Source organism: Prunus mume, linkage group LG3 (assembly GCF_029339155.1).
Source record: "Prunus mume cultivar Tortuosa linkage group LG3, ASM2933915v1, whole genome shotgun sequence".
NCBI lineage: Eukaryota > Viridiplantae > Streptophyta > Magnoliopsida > Rosales > Rosaceae > Prunus > Prunus mume.
The window spans coordinates 7,446,864-7,465,880 of NC_142700.1; the positions used below are offsets into that span (position 1 = coordinate 7,446,864).

At 36.2% G+C, this 19,017-nt stretch overlaps 2 protein-coding genes across 2 annotated transcripts; both read left to right on the forward strand.

The window, feature by feature from the left end:
* The first annotated feature begins 870 nt into the window (after nt 1-870).
* Nucleotides 871-8,671, forward strand: LOC103325420 (uncharacterized). Its single transcript, XM_008227575.2, has 16 exons — nt 871-993; nt 1,290-1,405; nt 1,809-2,226; nt 2,373-2,567; nt 2,848-3,128; nt 3,301-3,412; nt 3,607-3,885; nt 4,273-4,722; nt 4,875-5,132; nt 5,218-5,655; nt 5,786-6,067; nt 6,193-6,618; nt 6,790-7,059; nt 7,186-7,653; nt 7,782-8,054; nt 8,180-8,671. The coding sequence occupies exons 2-16, from the start codon at nt 1,374-1,376 to the stop codon at nt 8,588-8,590; spliced, it is 4,593 nt and encodes a 1,530-aa protein (XP_008225797.2). The 5' UTR covers nt 871-993; nt 1,290-1,373; the 3' UTR covers nt 8,591-8,671.
* Nucleotides 8,672-9,726: 1,055 nt separating this feature from the next.
* LOC103325421 (uncharacterized) lies at nt 9,727-18,588 on the forward strand. Its single transcript, XM_008227577.3, is given in 16 exon segments — nt 9,727-9,957; nt 10,162-10,588; nt 10,870-11,064; nt 11,455-11,735; nt 11,999-12,110; nt 12,253-12,561; nt 13,186-13,348; nt 13,350-13,630; nt 13,836-14,093; nt 14,238-14,687; nt 14,915-15,196; nt 15,281-15,748; nt 16,295-16,576; nt 16,661-17,131; nt 17,570-17,851; nt 17,964-18,588. Coding segments are annotated over 16 exon segments (4,719 nt in total). The 5' UTR covers nt 9,727-9,925; the 3' UTR covers nt 18,390-18,588.
* Nucleotides 18,589-19,017: the final 429 nt, after the last annotated feature.

Below are 19,017 nucleotides of genomic sequence, written 5' to 3' on the forward strand. Positions count from 1 at the left end.
CGTTGTTGGCCCTGAAACTTAGTTGAATTGAGGCTTGTCTTGGGAACTGAGTGAGTGAAGGTGGGCATGAATAGATTTTGAATTTGTTATATGCATGTTTAATGCATTAAGTTATTTTAAAAACATTATGGGCAGTTCTGCTAGAATCATTTGAAGGCCGGATGCCATTTATGTAATTGCATGAGATTATATTGTGCGTGGTGCTGGTTGGGTTATAAAATGTGTTTTATGCAGGTGGAAATTTTGGGGAAATGTTCAATTTACAGGGGAGACTTTGCGAAATTTGAAGTCTCGTGCCCTTAATCCTCTCTGTAGCGAGGACATAGATTTAAGGAGTGAACACGGCGTGGGGTGATGCCGGGTCTCTCTCGGGTTCCGGGAAATTCAAGTGGTCTGTCATGACTAATTTTGTGTTTTTCTCTCTAAATAAGCTCTATATGAGTTTTTGTATAATACGTCATGCTAAAATGAGTTTTTGAATAAATATCTTATATGTTTAAATCATCTATTTTCCTTTTCAGATAGCTATTTGATACTTTCTTTCTATTCAATGAGAGACCAAAGAGTTATGCCTAATATCAATTATTTTAGTATTTAATTTTTGTTCGATTCCATGGATAAGTGTGAATGCCGAGCTGGAATGTAACACAGCACAAGAAGATATAGTAGTTGCAAAGAGATGAGAAAATGCTTAACTAATTATATATTCTGCGTTTTTGGGCTGGAAAAGGGAGGCCAAGGTTTTTGTCAACGATCCCGACAAAATTAAGCGTCAATAACAAATACTAGTAAATGTATAATCATTATTGCAAGTCGTCTTTCTTTAATTCCAATTGATTGTAAAGCTCATAAACAAGCTAGCTACTGCTTGCAAGTTGCAGATCATAATGTCTATAAAACTGATTTCCTATTTCTGCAGCTTTGATTTTTCAAGTGGAGTTGCTGCGGAACTCTTGTTAGATTCTGCTTGTCTTCCCTTCGTATAGCTTTGTGGTAAGTTCTATCTAAGTTTAAGCTTTCCTAATCTCTCTCTCTCTCTCTCTCTCTCTCTCTCTAGATGCATTCAACTTATATAATCTGTACATTACTAAAATCCATGACCGAAACTTTTGTCCTTCATACTTTTCTTTTATCTTATTTTTATGTTTTGTTTTCTTCTTTCAATGTATATAATTTTGATCATGACATCGTCTATTGTTTCAGTGGAAGAAACTTTTCCGGAATTAGAGTTCAAGATTTAGGGTTGCTGAAGTAAAATTTTAATATTCTGAAATGTTTCATCTTTTCAGGACCAACGAAGACTTTGGTATTGGATTGAAGGAATTCGTTGGATCTATTTATAGTTTTCGCGGTGGCATCCTCATATAATATATATGTCTGACTTAGAGGAAAGCGTTCCCCTAAGGTTAATCTCATCTCTGTACCATTTATATATATTTTTTTAATGATTTTTTAGCCAGAGATATCTACGTTGACGGTGTTATGTATAGTTAGTTACATGATAATTTTGATAGAGTTAGCACCGTACCAATATTTGGGTGTTATGTATAGTTAATTACATGATAAAAATACCATTTGCGTTCTTCTTCCTTTTTGCCCTCTTGAAAATTGTTCAAGGGATATTTTGGTTCCAGCCACGCGCACAAACTCATCTGCGTATGTAGTTTGAAAGTTTTAGGGAACAAATTGGATGCCTTTAGTAATCCGATTGTAAAATATTCAAATACATACTTAGGAATTAGGATGTGGTGATGGAAAGTAATTCATAAGTAGCTTAGCTCCAGTGTTTCTTTCTTTCTGTCTCTCAGGGACAAACCAAGTTATGATTTTGACGATATCGAGAGGCAAGGCCGTCCAACAAAATGGTCCACAGCAGCAGTTAATGGAATTCTTGCCCCAAAGGGGCGCACCCTTCAGCTGTGGAACAATATATTCGTAATTTCATGTGTGGTCGCGGTCTCCTTGGATCCTCTCTTCCTTTATATTCCAATCATCAATGAAGAAAACAAGTGCCTTGGAATGGACAAAAAGCTGAGGAATGCAGCTCTTGTTTTACGCTCACTTACGGATATCATTTTCGTTGTGCGTATTGTACATCAAATTCGAACCAAGCTTGAGGACTCTGAGGAACCAGCCGAAGGAAGGGAGTCATTGGGATGGAAATGGAGGCCCTTGTTATGTGTCCCTCTCATAATTGACTTGCTCGCAATTCTTCCCATCCCACAGGTATTTGAGTAAAAAGAGTATATATATATATATAGTAAATTTTTTAGCCTTGGACATTATTTGGTGACAAAAGTTTTGGAAAAGCTTTAGCATCTTTAGTATTATTGCAAACTTGTGTTGAATCTAACCTATTGTCATTTGTCCAGTTGGCAATAGTTGTTGTGTTTTTCAGAACCAGGGGCTCTGGGTATTTACAAAAAATAAACATTTTGAACGCCTTTCTACTCTTTCAATATGTGCCAAATGTTTACCGACTTCACATATCCAGTGAGAAACTTCAAAAGAAGGAAAGACGGATTAAAGGTGCATTCAATTTTTTTCTATACATCCTCGCGAGTCATGTAAGTTTCATCTCCATTTCTGTTAGTACTTCTTTTTTATATTCCCTTTATTATCATAATGCTGCCTGAATTGTTGATTGACTAACCAAATGATTCATTCTTACAATAACTGCATGAAGACCTCCGTTATTTTAAACTTGTTGGATTCATAACTCACACATTACCATTTTTTTTTTTTTTTTGTTTTGGTTTAGTGGAGTTACTCAATTTGTTTTTTATTTATTTTTATATCTCCATCGAACGTTGTTCCAATTATTAATAATTTGTTAGTATATTTTAGGTACTTGGAGCTTTTTGGTACTTTTTTTCTATTCAGCGAGAGACAACATGTTGGCACCAAGCATGTAGAAATACGGAAGACTGCATAGCTTCTCGATATTGCAATGATAGTACTTCAAGAAATATCACATTCATAAATGAATTTTGCCCTATAAATCCAGCAGATCCTTCGCTATTTGATTTTGGAATGTACCTTGATGCCCTTCAGTCTGGTAACACAGGACCAGTAAATTTTCCAAGAAAATTCTTTTATTCTTTCTGGTGGGGAATCAGAAATCTAAGGTTCGTATAAATGAATATAATTCAATCACGAAGTTTTTTTTGTCTCATTAGCTATTCAGTTATCTATGATGCACAGGACCTAGGTTTTTCTTTCTAGAATAAAAACAAGGTTCATATATAAATAGATTATATATGCCATTATCTTGTCTCTCATGTAACATTAATTTTGCAGTAATTTTGGGACGAGTCTCGAAACGAGTAGCTACGTGTGGGAAAACTGCTTTGCAATTCTTATTGCTGTTATTGGCTTGCTACTCTTTTTATATCTCATAGGAAACTTGCAGGTTGGTGATGAATTAATAATCTATTGATGTAGTCATATTCCATAAAAGAAATGATATCTTCAGATGGACCCAACGTTGTTGGATCAAGGTTCATATATTGGACACACGTACAAACTATGATATATTGATGCTCATATACGACTTGATGAACATGATCATCAACACTTTCATTTTCTTCTTATTTTGTGAAACAGACATATATGCAGTGGGCAGCCGCAAAAGCGGAGGAGCAAAACGAGGACGACTTAAGAAAGAGAATTAAGGTGAAAGAGGATAGTATAGATGACTGGATGTTAAAACATGGTCTCCCTCAGGATTTGAAGAAAGAAATCATGGATATCATTAAAGAAAATAACGTGGTGGAGAAAAACATTGATGCCGAGGTGGATGTGAAGTATCTATTCTCCATTGATCTTCCACGGACCACTGAAAGTTCTATAAAGCACCATGTGGGCATGAATGTGCTAAACAAAGTATGTTTTTAACCTTCAATCTCTGCCTGAAAGTTATATATATATATTATATATATATATGCATATATGTGCTAGTGTATTAGACTACGAACATCCAATCTTAAACCCATTGGTAATGGATGAATACCTTTTAAGCTCTTAGTTATGCTTCCCTCACGTTTGACATATTTTGCACTTCATATGTGGATAATTTTTATTGGGTAACGTAGGAGCATGTGAGACTATTGGGCCTGCCACACTGATAGACGTGTACCATATATTAGCTAGAATGTGGGAAACTCTCTACAGTGTAGCCATTAGAAAATTTTCAATGAACCTTATTAGTAACAAAATAAATCTTGTCCTTTTTAATCGATTAATGTGTAAGTTACACATAAATATGTATAGGTACCAGTGCTTCAAAATATGAGAGTAGAAGTGTTGAAAACGATCTGCGACCATCTGAAACCACAGATCTTATACCCTGATAATATCAACGTTTTTCGAAGGGGAAAGGCAATTGATTTCATGCTCTTCATCATAGAAGGCACCATATCGATTCAAGAAAATGCCTCAGAACCCACTGAGAGCACTCCTGGGGAAGGGGACTATTTTGGAAAAGAACTTCTGTATTGGGCATCACCGGCAAACTCTTTTGACCTTAAAGTTCCAAGCTCAACACAAAATGTCAGGTGCCAAACAAAAGTAGAAGCTTTTGCTCTCAAGGCCGAGGCGTTGAGATCAATAGTCTTGAAATACAGACGTACCTGGAATAGGATTTTATACAATTGTGACATTAATTATCCACAATTGGAGGAGTTGGAGTTGGCAAGAAGTCCCCATGACAAGACTGAACAGGTAGAACATTATATATATCTTGATATATTACTGAATTATTCTTAACTTAATTAACGCTGAAAAAAAATGCTTATGTATATCTCGAGTTTGGGATTTCAATACTGTATGTGTGGCCATACCATGATAAACTAAGCTTCTTCTTTTTTGAATAGACGTATATGCAGTTATGGGAGGAGAGTTTAAGACTACAGAAGTTGAAGGTCTTGAAAGACAACGACATACTTGAGTGGGTGTCAAGAAATGGTCTCCCCGAGAACATCAAGAAAAAAATAATGGAAAACATAACAGAAATTAACGCGGTGAAGAAAAACATAGATGTTGATGTGGATGTGGACTTTGTATTCTCTATTCTTCCCCATGACGTAAAAGAAGCGATAAAGGTCTACGTTGGCATGGGTGCACTTAAGAAAGTAAGTTCTTACTATGAACATAGCTGCTAGTATATGCATTGAATCTTGTTCTTATTGATCAATTAATGAAAGAATATATATGTAGGTACCCATGCTTAAAAATATGCCTGAATCCTCGTTGAAAGTCATCTGCAAATATCTGGAGCCAGTGATCTACAGCAAGAACGATTACCTTATTCGAGCACGAAAACCCCTTAACTCCATGCTTTTCATTATAGAAGGAGTAATTATATGGCCCAATACGGCTAACGAGGCTGTAACAGCGGGTTCCTATATGATCAACCAGTTATGTCTTGTGAAAGGTGATCTTTACGGAGAAGAACTTCTGAGCTGGGCATCACCCGGCAGCCGTCTTTCTGACCTTCCAATCTCGACCCAAGATGTCTGTTGTCAGACAAAAGTAGAAGCTCTTGCTCTCAAGGCAGAGAAAATGCAAAGTATGGTCTCCGAACTACGAGAGCGGTGGACTAATTACTACATTGCACCTCCTCAGGAGAAGACCTATTTGCAGATACTAAACGAGGTGATACGAAAGCCATAAATGAGGCTAAGACCATTTATTCTTAAATTTTCATGCACTAATTATGTACGATACTCATACCATGTAGGATCTAATGAACTGATGATCAGCCTCTTCTCCTTCTGTTAAACAGACATATAGGCAGTTGAAACCAACAAAATTGGACAAGGTTGAGGATGAGGACTTAAGACAGAAAATGAAGATAATGATCAAGGAGAGAGATATACTTGAATGGCTGTCAAGAAATGATCTCGATGACGATTTGAAGACAAAAATCATAATGCACATGAAGTTGAATAAAATTGTGGATGAAAACATTAATGCGGATGTGAATGTGGAGTATCTCTCTAATAATATACCCTTTGGTATCGCAATTTCTATAAAGAGGCAACTCTGCATTAGTACGCTAAAGAAAGTACGTTCCTCAACCTCTCTATAAATCTTAATTTTACTAGAAAAGAAAAGGCAAGTAATAAGAAGCATTTCAGTGCATATCATAAATCTTCTTCTTAGGGACCAATTAATGTATGCAATATGTAGGTACCCATGCTTGAAAAAATGCCTGAAGACGTGTTTAAAAATATTTGCTACGAAGTCAAGCCAGTGACCTACACCCAGGATAGCTACATTGTTCGAGCAGGAGAGCGACTTGATTTGATGCTCATAATTACAGAAGGCACAGTTATATGCGCCGGCACGAAGTATCTTGAGAAAGGACATTTTTGTGGAGAAGAACTTCTGAGTTGGGCATCACCCAACATCTTATTTTCTGGTCGTGCTCCTATGTCAATCCATGATGTCAAATGTCAAACAAAAGTAGAAGGCTTTGCTCTCACAGCCGATAAGTTGAGAAGTTTCGTTTCGCAATACAGCTCAGAGTGGATTTCAAATTTCAACAATTATAGCAATTCACATCAGTTGGAGGAGCAGACAGACACCATTGATAAGATACTGAATGAGGTTCAGGTAAAACATTATTACTCACAATAATAATTTTTTAAGTATTAGAATTTTTTAATCTTTAATTATCACCGGTCAACATGTTTATGTCATATATGTTTCTGATGATGATAAAACATTGAATTAAGGGTTTGATGACCTAAGTTTCTTCTTCTTCTGTGAAACAAACATATGCAGTTGGGAACTACAAAATTGGAGGAGATTGAGGATGAGGAGTTGAGACAGAAGATAAAGATAATGATCAAGGAGAAAGAAATACGTGAGTGGGTGTCAAGAAATGGTCTCGAGGAGGATTTGAAAACAAAAATCATAATGCACATAAAACTAAATAACCTGGTGGAACAAAACATTGATACTAATGTGGATGTGGAGTATCTCACTAATAACCTACCGTTCGGTGTGGCAATTTCTATAAAGAGGCATCTCTGCATTAGTACGCTAAAGAAAGTATGTTCCTATACCTCCCTACAAATCTAAATTTACTAGGACAGAAGGCAAAGTACTTTGATGGAATATATATTATAAATCTTCTTCTTATATTGATCAATTAATTATAATTTATGCAATCTATAGGTACCCATGCTTGAAAAAATGCCTGAAAATGTGTTCGCAAATATTTGCTACGAATTGAAGCCAGTGACCTACACAGAGGATAGCTACATTGTTCGAGCAGGAGAACAACTTGATTTAATGCTCATCATTGTAGAAGGCAAAATTCTGCAGACCGACATGACTTTGGATACTGGTACAACGGGCTCATCGATGATCACCAATTATCTTGAGAAAGGTGATTTCTGCGGAGAAGACCTCCTGAGTTGGGCATCACCCAATATATTATTTTCTGGTGATGCTCCTGTCTCAACCCATGATGTTAGGTGTGAAACAAAAGTAGAAGGCTTTGCTCTCACGGCGGATAAGTTGAGAAGTTTCATCTCCCAATACCCCTCAGAGTGGATTTCAAATTTCAACAATTGTAACAATTTACAGCAGTTGGGGGAGCTGGCATTTCGCCCCGACAACATCGATAAGATACTGAACGAGGTTTGAGTCCAAATTACTAACCCCCATTTTTGTTTTTCAACTAATTTTCTTCGAATACTTTGTGTTATGAGTGCCATACCTTGAAGGATTTGATGAACTTTCTAGCAAACATATGTATATGCATGTAGTTGGGAGCTACAAAAGTGGACGACATTGAGGATGAGGAATTAAAAAAGAAGATGAAGACGGTGATTAAGGAGAAACATGTACAAGAGTGGCTGTCAAGAAATTGCCCCCTTGATGAGGATTTGAAGACCAAAGTCATGATGCACCTAAAATTAAATAAAATTCTGGATCAAAACAATGATGCTGCGGTGGATGTGGAGTATATCTCTAATAATCTACCCTTCGGTACAGCAATTTCTATAAAGAGGCATCTCTGCATTAGTACGCTAAAGAAAGTATGTTCCTGAACTCTCTCCATAAATCTTGATTTTATACTAGGAAAAAGTTTTCCGACATAGGACATTTCCTCATACCCTCTCACACCTAGATGGCACATATTGTGAATCTTCTTCTTATGTAGGTACCCATGCTTGAAAAAATGCCTGAAGATGTGTTCAGTAATATTTGCTACGACTTGAAGCCAGTGACCTACACAGAGGACAGCTACATTGTTCGAGCAGGAGAAAAACTTGATTTGATGCTCATCATTGTAGAAGGCAAAATTCTGCCCCCGGACATGAATTCTGACAACGGAACAACGGGTTCACCGATGATCACCAAGTATCTTGAGAAAGGTGATTTTTGCGGAGAAGAACTTCTGAATTGGGCATCGCCCAATACATTATTTTCTGGTCATGCTCCTATCTCAACCCATGACGTCAAATGTGAAACAAAAGTAGAAGGCTTCGCTCTCACGGTCGATAAGTTGAGAAGTTTCGTCTCCCAATACACCTCAGACTGGATTTCACATTTCAATAATTCTAAGTCGTGAACTCTTGCAGGACAAGACTGATGAGATTTGGAAATACAGTTGAATAAGAAAATTAATAAGAAATGAGACGCTTATGAGGAATTTTTTTTTTCTTCCCATTATCATGAATTAATTGTTTATGAAGCTTAACTTTTTTTTGTTTTTACTTCATTATTTTGTTTAACTCCAACGAATCCTACCAAGCAAAGAAGGTTAAGAGAATGTAGAATAATAAAATAATTGTTAAAATATTCAATCATTTTTTCACCGCCATCATGCTACAAGGTTGAAGAAAATAGGGAGATTCACTATTATACCCAATATAGAGGCCCAAATTATTAAAAAAACTCTACACGAAATGAATTTTAGAAACATACCCAAAGCCCATTTACAACATAAAAAAGAGGCTTTCGAACTTCAGATAAATTACAAAACTGCTATCGATTTCTTAAAACAAGTCCAACCCCAAAACTTCATAAATAAATAAAAACCCAAAACACTCAAATAGGACATCAAAGTAATTTTAGTAATAAAAATTAAATTACATAGGGCCATCTATTATTTTTTGGGTTTCTGTTTTGGTTTGTTTATAAAAATTAAATCGTGTAAGATTTATCTGTGCCACTAGTGTTAAGATAGGTATATAATTAAATATCTTCACAGGCCAAAAAAAATGAAAAAAAGAAAAGAAAAAAAGAATCCTTTTCAAAGAATAAAAAAGGTGACCCCAGAGCTACAAGTGTACAAGAAGATACTAACAAGCAAAAGATTAACCTCCTTTGGGCTTAATTATGGTCAATTAGCAACATACGATATATAACACACCTACCCGCCTAACCGTGTGTAATTAACTCAATAATGGGTGGGTAACGTGATGTGTATTTAGATAGAATAATAAAGTTCAGATTTGACAAAAAAAAAGACTAGTATAGTCAATTAGCAACTAGCAAAAATTTAATATATTCAATTGCTGATTAACCACGTTTTGGCTTAAGTATAGTCAATTAGCAACTAGCAAAAAATTAATGTTGGTTGGACTCGATGGATAAGTGTGAACGCCGAGCTGGAAGATCGCAACAACACAAAGAAGGTGGCTATATAAAATCTAGGAAAAAACTTGTGGATGGATGGCATCTTCGTCAACGACAATTATTACTAGCGAAGCTATACCCCCATCGATCCAAGTCGTCTTTGTTTAGTGATGAACAATAAATGTATATAAATCTGAATCACTATTCTTCCCTCCGTTCACGGCCCTTGGCATGTTGCATATACAGCGTGCTGGTAGGTGCTACAATGTTCAAAAGCTTTCGCTAAAGTAAATGTACTTATCTCTCTCTGCAGATAAGTACATACATGGCTGACACAGAGGAAAGACTTCCCCTCAGGTTTGTTTCTTTGTTTGTATCACTTACGTTTTAGCTATTTTTTGATGCGTTTGTGATGCTTGTGAATCACAGTGAACACACAAATTATAACATATATGATTCATTCTGTTCACATTTTAAACCATAAAACATGTGAAATTGTTTTGCGTAAATGAAAAAGTCGGTCATTTTCCGATATAAGCTCACGATAACTTTACATTTCAGGAACACCCCTAGTGACGATTTACACGACGATGTTGAGGGGCAGCGTCGACGTCCAAGAAAAGGGCCAAGAACAGTAGCGAAGCGAATTCTCGACCAAACCCTGCGCGCCCTTATATGGCGGCATGAGATATTTGTAATTTTATGTGTGGTCGCAGTCTTGGTGGATCCTCTGTTCCTTTATATTCCGGTCACCGATGAGAACAACAACTGCCTTGGAGTGGACAAAGGGTTGAGGATTGTGGTTCTCGTTCTACGGTCACTTTTGGACATCATTTTCATAACGCATATTATACAGCAAATTCGAAATCATAGTGAATTAATTGTGGTATCTGATGAGGCACCAGAAGGACAAAGATCATCGGGTTGGACAAGAGGGTCGTTGTTAACAATCATAGTTGACTTTCTTGCTGTTCTTCCCATCCCACAGGTATGAGTAAGAAGCATTTTGTTTTCCTTTCAATGCTAAAGGGTATAATTGAGATTTTAAGCTTTTTATTTTTTGACAAGGTGGATTCTCTTAAATATATGTTTAATTGAAAATAATTGTTAGTTTTCATATCATTCTAGGATTTAATGTTTATTTAATTAAATAATATAATGCACATTATTTGATGACCTTTTTTTTTTCTTTTTTTTTCTTTCTGAAAATTTATTGCAAATGAAAATTCATTTGTTGGTTCTAACTCATATTGTACGTAATTGGTTCAGTTGGCAATAGTAGTTGTCTTTTTCCGAACGAAAGACACTGGATATTTTCTGAGGAGAGAGATTTTGAGCGTCTTTCTCCTCTTCCAATATGTGCCAAACGTTTACCGACTCCACCAATCTTTTAAGAGACTTCAACTGAGAGCAAGATTGGTCAAAGGTGCATTCAAATTTTTTCTCTACATCCTCGCAAGTTATGTAAGTTCCATCTCCTTTGTCATAAATATTATTTCTTCCATCATATTTCCTTTTTCATATAATATTGCTTAAATTTGATTGTGAGGACATGACACTTGTCACACTCACATAGGCCATTCACTACAATGTGCCATGTGGAAGCTTGTGATTGAACCTGTGACAACCTGATAAGTGCACCCTTAAAGTTCTTTAGTGCACTCAACAATGTGACTCCTGATTTCATCAATCTAACAAAATAATGCCCCTTTTTATAACTCACTTGCTCAATTGGATGCTAAAAATAAAATTGTAAATTCTTTTGAAGCCTTATATTTTCGTTTTGATCAGGAGGTACTTTTGTTATCAATATAGATTTTTCTCGAATTATTGATTAATTTAATGGTATTTTAGGTACTTGGAGCTTTTTGGTACTTTTTCTCTATTCAACGAGAGACATCATGTTGGCACCAAGCTTGTAGCAATACAGAAGGATGCATAGCTACTTTATCCTGCAAGGATAATACTTCAACAAATATAACATTCCTAAATGAATTATGCCCTATAAGTCCATCAAATCCTTCCCTATTTGACTTTGGAATATTTCTTGATGCCCTTCAATCTGGTAATACAGGACAAGTAAATTTTTCAAGAAAATTCTTTTTCTCTTTCTGGTGGGGAATCCGAAATTTAAGGTTTGTGCATGTAGATACGTTGAGGCCTTATATTCATAAAAATGTGTTGACGTGTTGATAATCCACAAGTTCTCTTCTTTGTTATAAGTTTTAGTTATATATTTGTCATTAACATGTTAAAATTGAGATTAATTTTGGCACGAATCTTGAAATATGTCAATATATGATTATCAGATAATTATAATGTCAGATATATAATTTATAAAATATGATCAACTTATATCTCAGTATTAAATGTAATACTGCTTGATCAATTTTTGCAGTAACTTTGGCACGAATCTGGAAACAAGTAGCTACGTGTGGGAAAATTGCTTTGCAATTCTTATTTCCGTCGTTGGATTGCTGCTCTTTTTATATCTCATTGGCATTATGCAGGTTGGTCATGAGTATCTTCTCATGATATGTGTAAAATTTTTGAACTTCTAAAGGGACATAATTTTAATAGCTAATTAACCATGACTCTTTGATGCTTATTGCTTTGATGCTCAGCTTTTCTTCTTCTTCGTTTGGGAAACAGATATACATGCAGATCGCAGCCGCAAAAGCGGAAAAGAATAAGGATGACAAGTTAACACAGAAGATTAAGATGAAGGAGAAAGGTATAGTTGACTGGGTGTCAAATAATGGTCTCCCTCCGGATTTGAAGACAGAAATCATGGACTTCATAAAACAAAATAAGGTAGTGGAAAAACTGTACCAGAAAAAGAACAAGGCAGTGGAAGAAAACATGACTGCTGAGGTGGATGCGGAGTTTCTATTGTCTGTTCTTCCCGAGAATATCCAAAAGTCTATAAAGCAGCACGTGGGCATGAACGCGCTCAATAAAGTAGGTTTCTTAACTCTCAACCTCTCTTCTTTATTAATAGGGTGTTAGTTGGATTGGTCCAGACCTTTGTGTGCTCTCAAGTGCTCAGTGACATCCGCGTGTACGAGTTTTTCCCCTTCTCCTTCCTACCTTGCCCCCCCCAAAAAAAAAAAAAAACCTCTCTCTAATTACATTTTTCTCTAGTGGCTAGTAGAGTAATAAAAATGAGATCAATAAGCTACAGATAACACTCCTGAATTTTTAACCTTATTTCAAGTTAATCTTTAAAAATTAGAGAGGTGCAGTCTAGTATGGTGGCTTGGCTTCAACTAGATTGGAGTTAAGTCTAAGTCAATTCTTATGAGTTCCACCCCTCTAGTCTAGATGAGACTTGTAAGACATATGTTATTTGTTCAGTTTAATAAGTCAACATATATACTAAACAACGGTCAGAACACTTGTTCAGTTAAGTGAAATAGTCTAGTCTAGTTTGATCCACCAAACTCGGCTTATGCGGTCATGGTCCAAATATTTACTCTGAAGATGGTGAGTGAAATGTCAATAAGCCCAGCTAGCTAGTATAAATACTGAATCTTGAGGTCTTGCTGGTCAATTAATAATATTTAAGTACACTAATTAATGTAGGTACAAAGGCTTCATCATATGGATAAGAAAGTGTTGGAAATGATTTGCGACCATCTTAAGCCAATCATCTACCCTATCAATAGCTACGTTTTACGAAGGGGAAAAGCAATCGATTTGATGCTCTTCATCACAGACACAGAAGGCACTATGGCTGACCTATGAGGATCCGAAAACTGTCATCAAGAGACTTAAGAAGGATGATATTTTCGGAGAAGAAATTCTAAGTTGGGTGTCACCGAGCATCTCTTTTGCTAATCTTCCAACTCCAAACTCAACTCTAAATGTCAAATGTGAAACAAAAGTGGAAGCCTTTGCTCTCATGGCCAAGGACTTGAGAAGTGTGGTTTCAGGATGCAGACATCTGTGGAACTGGACTTTATACAATTGTGACATTGAGTCTCAGGAATTTGAGGAGCTGGCACGTCCCATCGACAAGACTCATCAGGTACGTAGCAAACAAGGTTTTAAGTACTCAAATCTATAAAAGAGCCCCAAGAGGATTAACATCCGAGTAATCATGGATTTTTAATATTTTCATATCTCATCAGCAGAAATTATAAATGAACTTTGTATGCAGGGACGGACCCAGGATTTCAAACTTAACTGTACTAAATGTAAACTGATCAGCTTCTTCTTTGTCTTTTGTGTAGACATATATACAGTTGTGGGAAGAGGAATTAAAATCTGTACAGAAGATTAAGATCATGAAAGACATACGTGAGTGGGTGTTGAGAAATGGTCTCCCTGACGATCTCCAGACAGAAATCATGGAGAAGATAGAAACAAGTAAAGTGGTGAAGGAAAACATAGGTGCTGGTGTGGATGTGAATTTCCTATTCTCTGTTCTTCCCAAGGGTATGATCAAGAGAGCAATAAAAGACCATGTCGGCGTTAATGCGCTGAAGAAAGTAAGTTCCTAAACGACTACTTCAAAACAAATGGAAGCGCTATAAGAAAATTTTCATTGAACCTATCTACTATATATAATGGATCTTCTTGTTTTACTTTTTGAAAAATTATAATGTAACCAGTATATATTTTTATATATATAGGTACCCATGCTTCAAAACAAGCTAGACTCCACGTTGAAATCTATCTGCAAATATCTCAAGCCAGTTATCTACGCTGAGAATAGCTACATTACCAGAGCAGGAAAACCGCTTAATTTGATGCTCTTCATTATCGATGGCATTATTACATGGACAGCCAACACCGCAACAGCGGGTTCCACAATGGTCACCGAGCTCTCATGTCTTGAGAAAGACGGCCTTTATGGAGAAGAACTTCTAAGTTGGGTATCACCGAGCAGTAGCCTTTCGACACTTCCTATCTCGGCCCAAGATGTCAAGTGTCAAACAAAAGTGGAAGCCTTTGTTATCAATGCTGTGCAGTTAAAGATTGCAGTTTCGGAACTTGGAATGCTTTGGAAGAATTACTACACTAGTACCAATTCTCAGCTGGCACTTCCCAGCGACCAGACTTATCTGCAGATACAAAACGAGGTTCAACATTTCTTATAAAGTATCTTTTCCCTTTGCCATGGACTAATGTTTTCATTTTCATATGTTGTTTCATAATTACATTATACTTATCTTTACTTGTTCTGTGTATATACTACATGTTCAACTAGCTAGACTTATTGTAGCCTACTGACAAACTATAATATCATTATCATTGTCATACCTTATAGGATTTGCTGAACTGAGTCTCTTCTTCTTTTGTGAAATAGACATATTTGCAGTTGGGAGGTACAAGATTGGAGGAGATTGAGGATGAGGGTTCGAGGCAGAAGATGAAGATAATGATGAAGGAGAAAGATATACTTGAGTGGCTGTCAAGAAATGGCACCCACGAGGATTTAAAGACAAAAATCATGAGGCACATAAACCTTAAAAACATAGCGGAACAAAACACGGACGCCGATGTCGATTTGGGGTATCTGAATACTCACCTGCCCTTCGATCTCTCAATTTCTTTAACGAAGCATCTCTGCATTAGTACCCTGAAGCAAGTATGTTCCTCAACCTATTTATAAATCTTAATGTATTATATATGAATCTTGTTATATTGGCGAATTAATGCAAGCAATTTACAGGTGGCCATGCTTCAAAGTATGCATGAAGATATGTTCTCAAATATTTGCTACAAGCTGGAACCAGTGATCTATACCGAGAATAGCAACATTGTTCAAGCTGGAGAATCACTTGATTTGATGCTCATCATCATAGGAGGCACAATTATATGCACCGACATGACTAGCAATACCGAAACAACAGATTCCGCGGTGATCACCAAATACCTTAACAGAGGTGATTTTTGTGGAGAAGAACTTCTCGCTTGGGCATCACCCAGCATCTTATTTTCAAGTCCTGCTCCTATCTCCACCCGAGATGTCAAATGTCAATCAAAAGTCGAAGCCTTCATTCTCAAAGCCGATAAGTTGAGAAGTCTAGTCTCTGAATACAGCTCTGAGTGGATTTCCAATTTCAACAACGGTAATAATTCAGAGCAGATAGAGGAGTTGGCACGTCGCCGCGACAAGATGGATCAAATACTTAATGAGGTATATATAGGGCTTAAATTTTGAATTATTGTCCGGGTACATTTTTACTGCTCTAATATTTTTCCTGAATATATTTTCATCATCAACATTTGGCCAAAATATGAACGAGGGTTAAGACCATTATCCTCCCGTTATCATGCATTATCGATTTCATTTTTATGATGATATATTTTGCATATATCGTCAACAGATTTTTTTATTATGCTAAACAGTGATGGTGAAACTTGAATGATGAGACACCGTATGGCTTCTCACTGTTTATCACTTGAATGGAGTCTTATCTGATAGGCGTGATGAGACACCGTATGGATCTTGACATATTACTGAATGAGAATCACATCTTTAAATTAATTTAAGTATTTACTCTTATTTTTCCCTTAAAAAGTATTTATTCTGAACTACATATTAATATTAGACACACTTGCCTACAAACTATAATATTATGATGGTTCTGTCCAATATATATATAATATATATATATAAAATATTATGATGGTGAAACTTGTAGGATTTGATGAACTGGGTGTTTTCTTCTTTCTGCTATAGACATATATGAAGTTCGGAACTACAGAATTGGAGGAGATTGAGGATGAGGAGTTAAAGCAGAAGGTGAAGATCATGATCAAGGAGAAAGATATACTTGCGTGGGTGTCAAGAAATGTCCTCGACGAGGATTTGAAGTCAAAAATTATGACGCACCTTAAATTAAATAACGTAATCCAAGAAAACCTTGATGCTAAAGTGGATGTGGAGTATCTCCATAGTCACCTACCCTTTGGTATTGCAATTTCTTTGACGAAACATCTCTGCATTAGTATGCTGAAGAATGTATGTTCCTCAACCTCCTTTTTTACTACATAATAAGGCATGAGCATACGTATGTCATGAATCTTCTTATTGACCAATTTATAGGTACCCATGCTTGAAAATATGCCTGAAGATATGTTCTCAAATATTTGCTACAAACTAGAGCCAGTGATCTACACCGAGAGTAGCAACATTGTTCAGGCAGGAGAACAACTTGATTTGATGCTCATCATTACTGAAGGCATAATTATATTTACCGATGTGACTAGCAATACTGGAACAACGGATTCCTCTGTTGTCACCAAGTACCTTAAGAAAGGTGATTTTTGTGGAGAAGAACTTCTCAGTTGGGCGTCACCCAACATCTTGTTTTCAGGTGCTGCTCCAATCTCAACCCGAGATGTCAAATGTCAAACAGAAGTAGAAGCCTTCGTTCTAAAAGTCGATAAGTTGAGAAGTCTAGTCTCCGAACACAGCTCTAAGTGGATTTTCAATTTCAACAATAGTTGTGACAATTCAGAACAGTTGGAGGAGTCGGCACTTCAGCCGGACAAGATTGATCAAATACTTAACGAGGTATATAATAGGACAAAAGTTATAATTGAGTCTCAAGAATATTTTTTTCCCGATTAATTATGTTGGAGTAAAATATATTTGTTTTCTTTTGGGGAGAGGGAACCGAGCTTAGGACATCTTCCAATAAACTAGAGAGAAATATCATTATCAATAATTATTCGGTATCATAGATTACATTTCAATTTTCAAAATTTGCCAAAAAACATAATGGGCGTCAAGACCATTAGGTTTCCTATTACGACGCATTTATATTATCTTCATTTTGGTGATCATTTATGTTTACTGTGTTCTCTACTCACTGCATCTTCAACTACATATTAAATTTGGATTAGACACACGTAAAGTTATATGAGGGGGAATCCTTTGATTTGACAAAGTGAGCTTTCTTCTTCTTCTTCTTCTTCTTTCTTCTTCTTCTTCTTCTTTTTTCTGAAATAGACATACAAGAAATTGGGAACTACAAAATTGGAAGAGATTGAGGATGAGGGGTTAAGGCAGACAGTGAATATCATGATCAAGGAGAAAGATATACTTGAGTGGGTGTCAAGAAATGGTGTCCACGAGGATTTGAAGACAAAAATCATGATGCACCTTAAATTAAATAACGTAATCCAAGAAAACCTTGATGCTGTAGTGGATGTGGAGTATCTCTATAGTCACTTACCCTTCGGTATCGCAAGTTCTTTGACGAAACATCTCTGCATTAGTATGCTAAAGAAAGTATGTTCCTCAACCTTTTTATAAATCTTAGATTTACTATATAAGAAGGCCTCTGAGCATATATTATATATGAATCTTGTTATATTAGCGAATTAATGTAAGCAATTTATAGGTACCCATGCTTCAAAGTATGCCTGAAGATATGTTTTCAAATATTTGCTACAAGCTTGAGCCAATGATCTATTTCGAGAATAGCAATGTTGTTCAAGCAGGAGAGTCACTTGATTTAATGCTCATCATTATAGAAGGCACAATTATATGCACCAAATATCTTGACCAAGGCAATACTGGAACAACGGATTCTGGGGTGATCACCAAATATCTTAACAAAGGTGATTTTTGCGGAGAAGAACTTCTGAGTTGGGCATCACCCAACATCTTGTTTTCAGGTCCTGCTCCTCTCTCAACCGGAGAAGTCAAATGTCAAACAAAAGTAGAAGCCTTCGTCCTCAAAGCCGATAAGTTGAGAAGTCTGGTCTCTGAATACAGTTCTAAGTGGATTTCAAATTTCAACTATTCTGCAGTTGGAGGAGGTTGACGCGTTTCCATGACAAGGCTGATGAGATACTGAACCAGGTTGAAGAAGAAAACTACAAATGAGGCTCAAGAGGATTTTTTTTGTTTTTTTTTTCCTTTTTTCATTGTCATTGTTATTTATGAGGGTCAAAACGATGTTTTTTTCTTCTTCTTTTTCTCCTCTGCTTTTTTATTTTATTTTTTATATCCTTTCTTTTTCTCGTTTTCTTCTTGCTTCTTCTTGTAGATTATTGTCCATATGGTGGTGGAGCCTGGGTTATTTGTATACCTAGGTATAGAAGGTGGGTTTATGTGTTGCGGTGACTTAAAAATAGGTATGGAAGCCGTATTCGTATTTGCCCTCGGCATTGTCAATAGCTTACCCGAATAACCAAAAGCTTTTGAAGCAAGCACTTATTGTGCTTTTTGATATGGGTAGAATTGGAAATTTATACAAACTTTGTTTTCCATTCCTTCTCTGAACAAACATGTAAAAGGAAATAAAATGATATCTCTTTGTTACTTTCCCAGCATTACCAAACGTGGGAAATGAATCTTCCATTTCTCATCCCTTGGGAAATAACATGGGAAATAATTTCCCCTCAAATTCATTATATGAACCAAATGGGGCCTTAACGAGAAAGATATTT

Excerpts from the sequence above, each read along its gene's own strand:
- LOC103325420 (XM_008227575.2), top strand. The coding sequence starts at position 1,374 with ATGTCTGACTTAGAGGAAAGCGTTCCCCTAAG. Across the intron at positions 1,406-1,808 it reads GAGGAAAGCGTTCCCCTAAG|GGACAAACCAAGTTATGATT; the intron begins GTTAATCTCATC and ends TCTGTCTCTCAG. Across the intron at positions 5,656-5,785 it reads ATTTGCAGATACTAAACGAG|ACATATAGGCAGTTGAAACC; the intron begins GTGATACGAAAG and ends TCTGTTAAACAG.